This window comes from Temnothorax curvispinosus, unplaced genomic scaffold (assembly GCF_003070985.1).
Source record: "Temnothorax curvispinosus isolate PA1 unplaced genomic scaffold, ASM307098v1 QBEX01014901.1, whole genome shotgun sequence".
NCBI classification, from domain to species: domain Eukaryota; kingdom Metazoa; phylum Arthropoda; class Insecta; order Hymenoptera; family Formicidae; genus Temnothorax; species Temnothorax curvispinosus.
This window is the reverse complement of record NW_020224681.1, coordinates 408,969-414,158: the sequence shown is the minus strand read 5'-3', so window position 1 is coordinate 414,158 and position 5,190 is coordinate 408,969. Positions and strand designations below refer to the sequence as shown.

Here is a 5,190-nt window from a genome sequence, read left to right as displayed (position 1 = left end):
ATTAATTTTAATTTAATATTTATTAGTTTTTCAATGCCTGATATACACAATACATATATCTGGAAGATATTATCTTGACACTTTCTCTTGTAAAAGAGACGTCTTGCTCATAAGTTGTTAAAAAAAATTAAAAAAAGTAATATCGGAGAGTTCCGCTTTTATAATCTAACTTTCATTCACGCAGTAATTTTTACTTTTATTGAACTACTTTACTCACTAATGCGATTACAATCTACAAACCGAGCAGAGTTCCTCGTTGAATTATCTTGCCACAAGGTGTTATCGTGTATATCAATTATATTTTGTTCCGTCATAATTACATGCGATACGAATCTGAGGCGTGTAATTTTTATCTCATAAATAATTACGTTGGCACACTGACATTGATGTTACTCGACTCGATGAGTTAGCATGTAAAAACAAAGGTTGCTAACCAAGGATGAAGAAAAGCGCGAGCGATACCTATTATACACGTCACCTTGCATCTCCAACATAATAATTTATTTATAGCATCGGCGATAAACTAACAAGAAACATCGACCTTCACCCAATTTCGCATAACGGTCCAATAACTTGTACTTTGTAGTGCACCACGAGACACGTAATCGTTACACGGCTGAACGACTAACTAACGGTTAACGGGGTTAACGTAAGAAAGAGAGAAGTAAAGCAAACGAATCGTTTACATTTTCAGACTATGCGACGGCTCAAAACAAAACTCTCAGGGACCTTTTTAACAGCACATCCTGCGCCAAGCCGCCTTACACTTGTCCGCATCCGCAGATAGAGTTTTATCTGTACACTAGGTATGTCCGCGCTCTATCGATTTCGCAACATTATTTTAATAATAACGTCAATTATTTTGCATCAACTAACGTTTCGCGTCAAGCGTTTGCATTCCGAAAAGCGGATTGTTAAAAGGAAGCAATCTCAACGGTGCAACTTTCAATTTCAAGATCACGATCATTTTATCTTGTACTGAAAGCGACCTCCTTTCGAGGCTTACCTTTCTCCGGCATCTATAGTATCGTCTCGAATGCTCTCACTATCATCTATACTATATTTGCGTAGCGTAAAGGACGTAAGACGAAAAAAGTCACTCTCAAAGTATATATTTCCTGTCTATCGTAATTTTCAGAGAAACACAAAAAAATCCTTTGCTATTAGATGTCCGTGACTTTAATTCTCTTTGGAAATCCAAGTTTAACAAAACGCATCCGACCAAGATTATCATTCACGGCTTTGGCGGTGGACGAAACTTAGCACCTAGTACAGATTTACGAAATGGTAAGATTAACGGTCTCCTACATTTTTGTATATTTGAATTGTATGCTACATCTTAAATTCGTGAGTGTGTATGTGTTATATAACAAAAAATTAATTTTATTTATTAATGATATCTATCAAAAAGATAATTTTATCGAACATTAAAGTTCAAACATTTTAGCTTCCAAAAAATAAATCAAAATTAAAAATCTAAATTTTACTTTTATAAAAATATAAATTTGCATAGATTATTAAAATTGAGAATAAATAAATTGATACAAGTTGGATACAAGTTAAAAGGCAGAGATCGATAGGCTTAATTACATATTATAGATATAAAATTAGAGACGTTAAAGAGATCGCACTAGAGAATACGGTCTCATTCTCGTTCAGCCAAACTAGCCATATTTGGCTTAACCACGTTCAATTTCAGCGTATTTCACGCGAGGCGCGTACAATATTATAATCGTGGATTACGGTTCGTTGGTACGCGAGCCCTGTCTCTCGCAGATCTCATGGGGCCCGGACTTTTGCTCCAAATGCATCGCTCAGCTGGTGAATTACTTGAGAGATCATCCACGAGGCACGAGGGTGGAGAACATCCACGTGCTCGGATACAGCGTAGGTGCGCATATTGGTGGACTCATCGCAAATTACTTGCCCAATGACAAACTCGGGAGAATTACGGGTAATTGCTCGTATGCAGCCGATCACCGTCTCGCACGTTAACCGTCCAGACGTAACACAAGCTTTTTATCGTTATAGTTATAGACTATTATCTATTATATAATAATTTTTTTATATATTATATCGTTTACTCAACAAATGTTTTTGTGTTGTTTTATTTCTAAAACAATGCAAAGAGTGTGACATTAAGACAAAATCAAAAAGAAGAACATACTTATTAAATTACAAGATTCGAAATTATTTATCTCCTAGCAAGGTATTGAATACCTTTTACGATGTTACGTCTTGAGGGTTAATAATTCATCATAGAATCGGACATTAATCGCGAATAATTTGCGTTCCTCTGTTCGCGCACACAGGCCTCGATCCGACGATATTTTTCTACATGAACGGCAACCGCTCAATGGATTTAGACGAGACAGATGCCCATTTTGTGGATGTGATTCATACAGGCGCCGGCATTTTGGGGCAATGGGGGCCCAACGGCCACGCGGATTTCTACGTAAACGGTGGCTCGAGTCAGCCCGGGTGCGCCACTTCTTCTATACTCCGTAAGTAACGAGTGAGAATTGGTCGCAGGGGCAAGATGCAATGGCAAAATGCGATATTGCAGAGCTAAAGATATTTTGCTTTCATGTCATACCGTGCGCGTATATACATATAAGCGTTGATAAATTTCTTCTTCCGACGCGGTTTTTCCGGTAAACTGAAAATTTCCTCTGTAGAAACGCTCTCGTGCGATCACACAAAAGTGACGCCGTACTACATAGAATCAATCACGACAAAGAAGGGATTTTGGGCGGCCCCTTGCGCAAATCTATTCTCTTACCTGATCGGATGGTGCAACCCCAAGAGAGAAGAGTACATCCTGATGGGGGAGGATACACCTCATACGTAAGTGAATTCCATATATTATAGAATTAAGAATATTAGGATAGGGATAGACGATAGAATGTTATTCCGCCTACGAAATTGCGCACGTAACATGTTTTAAGTGATGCACTTCTCATTCTTAATCAATCTATGTAACCAATTTTAATTTTAAAATGAAAAAAATACCACGCGTTGAGATTATCTATCAAATATGTATAACGTTTAACTTTATCAAAGTCGAGAGAAATGTTGATGCGTGTATGTGAAAAATTAACAGAGCACGCGGCATCTTTTATCTGTCAACAAACGCACGCACACCGTACGCCCGAGGACTGCCCGCAAAAAGCCAGCGTCGGACAAGTCAGAGGCGATCGTCCTCCCGCCAGTATTAAGCTTATTGAAACAACTGATTAATATAATTATAGAATAACATGTATTTACATGAATCAGTCGTTTTAAGCTATATAAGTACATTACATCGCTAAAAGACTTTTGTTTTTATATCGTTATACCATTTACGACTTTGTACATTTTAATCATTAGATCTCGTCTATTTTCTTTCTCTTCCGCTTCTTTTTATAATTGATAGTTGTGACGAGCAGAAATTATATACATATGTCTCGTATCGTTCATTGACATCCGATCGACGGCCGATTAACTGGTACAGTTAAAGTCTCGCGTGCTCGACACGTAACACTTTCACTCCCGTTCTTACCGCAGGTTTTTTACATATTATTTATTTAAAGTCACATGTTTACAAGACGAGGTTTTCTCGATGTATTCAAACGGATCATTTTAATCACTCGATCATATTCTGATTCAATCCGATAAGTCACGAGTCACGTCATTGAACACCATAAAACGGGGTTGAATTGCATCAAATAGGATAATTTTGCGTAACAGATTTATTTCGAAAGAGACACGATTTTTTTTAGAATCTCTCTTATTAAAATTTATAATGTTATTGCATAACGCTGAAGTAATATGTTTCACAAAACATATGACTAATTTATTCGACGTCGTATAGTTCCAAAATCCTCTTTTACTCCTTCGGTATAAAGTTACTCTATAGTAGTGCAATCTAATCGAATCTTTTACGATAGTTGTATAATGTATCATTATTAATATGTAATATGTAACATATAATTAATTTTTATAGTCTGTAATATAATTAATTTAAACCTATTATTCATAGGAACATAAAATTGTTTTTGTCTTGTGAACAGATCTTTGCAATACAAACATTGCTAGACCATATTTGTGTTTCATTTAGCCCTCTCTCAATCTCTATTCACCATTCTATTTCAACAAATTTCCTCATATAGGTACATTTGTAACAACATGAAGACTGTTTATGTTAACAACAATATTTATTACATAATAATTATTACGATATAGTAATAACTTCTATAGATTTACAATGTACTGTCGCACTAAACCTTAAATAGTATGTATAATATGCAATGGAATGATTACAAGTTGATACATCTTCGTTTCAAGTCGAAGGCGATCCTCCGCGGCCTCGATTTTTCTTTTCTCTTTTTCTGAAGGTGGAATCATCGCAAGTTATATTATCGCATGTATATTCTCTAGAACTAGAGATATGATCTTTCTCCGATCACGATGCTCGCGACGTCAATCTCCGCACGTAAGTACAAGTCATACGAACATAAGCAAAGATGCATCCGGATTTTTTAAATATCATCACCGACCCCAATCTTGAGGTTCGTCGAGCATCGTCTCGAAGATTTCACATGAGCTAGAAACAAAGTACAAACATATATCGTACGGTGAAAAACGCGATAATGTAAACCGTAAAAGTGGACAAATACTAATCTCTTTCGAAATTTAATCTCAGTGCAAGAATCTTTTTTTCACAGATAACAACATAATCGATACAATAATCGACTACAATGTAATGAAAATGTAATTAGTTGCTCGATAATATTGTACTTAAACATTAAAAGGAAACGATCGACGGTATCAAGTTATTGAGGAATAATCGATATTTTTATAAAGAAGATCTCATGGGAAGATCGAAACATTATAAATAGCAAATCAAGAATTGATAAACACATGCATTATACTCTTTTTTAAAACTTTTTTGCCTATTAAACTGACATTTTGACTGACTAACTGACGGCAATAAAATCGTACAATGCTGCATCGCCCTTGACATTTTTTAGCTGACAGCAAGAGAAAGTAGTTTTATCAGTAAGGCTCATGATTTGTTACAAAACATATTAGATCACTGTCGAATCATCGTTTGACTATTTTTGCGTGTGGAACGAAAATAACAATCGTAAAAACACATCGATTTCAATAAACTCGCCAATCGCATCTCGAGGACGTTATATTCATTAT

The 5,190-nt window shown here is 35.8% G+C and overlaps 1 protein-coding gene across 1 annotated transcript in view; it reads left to right on the top strand.

The window, feature by feature from the left end:
• Window positions 1-4,350, top strand: part of LOC112465088 (pancreatic lipase-related protein 2-like) — a 5,621-nt gene extending 1,271 nt beyond the window's left edge. Inside the window, exons 2-7 of the mRNA XM_025032464.1 lie at window positions 695-806; window positions 1,139-1,287; window positions 1,700-1,954; window positions 2,313-2,504; window positions 2,679-2,847; window positions 3,104-4,350. Coding sequence (XP_024888232.1) covers window positions 695-806; window positions 1,139-1,287; window positions 1,700-1,954; window positions 2,313-2,504; window positions 2,679-2,847; window positions 3,104-3,218 — 992 coding nt within the window. The 3' untranslated portion in view covers window positions 3,219-4,350. The remainder of the gene's footprint in view (window positions 1-694; window positions 807-1,138; window positions 1,288-1,699; window positions 1,955-2,312; window positions 2,505-2,678; window positions 2,848-3,103) is intronic.
• Window positions 4,351-5,190: the final 840 nt, after the last annotated feature.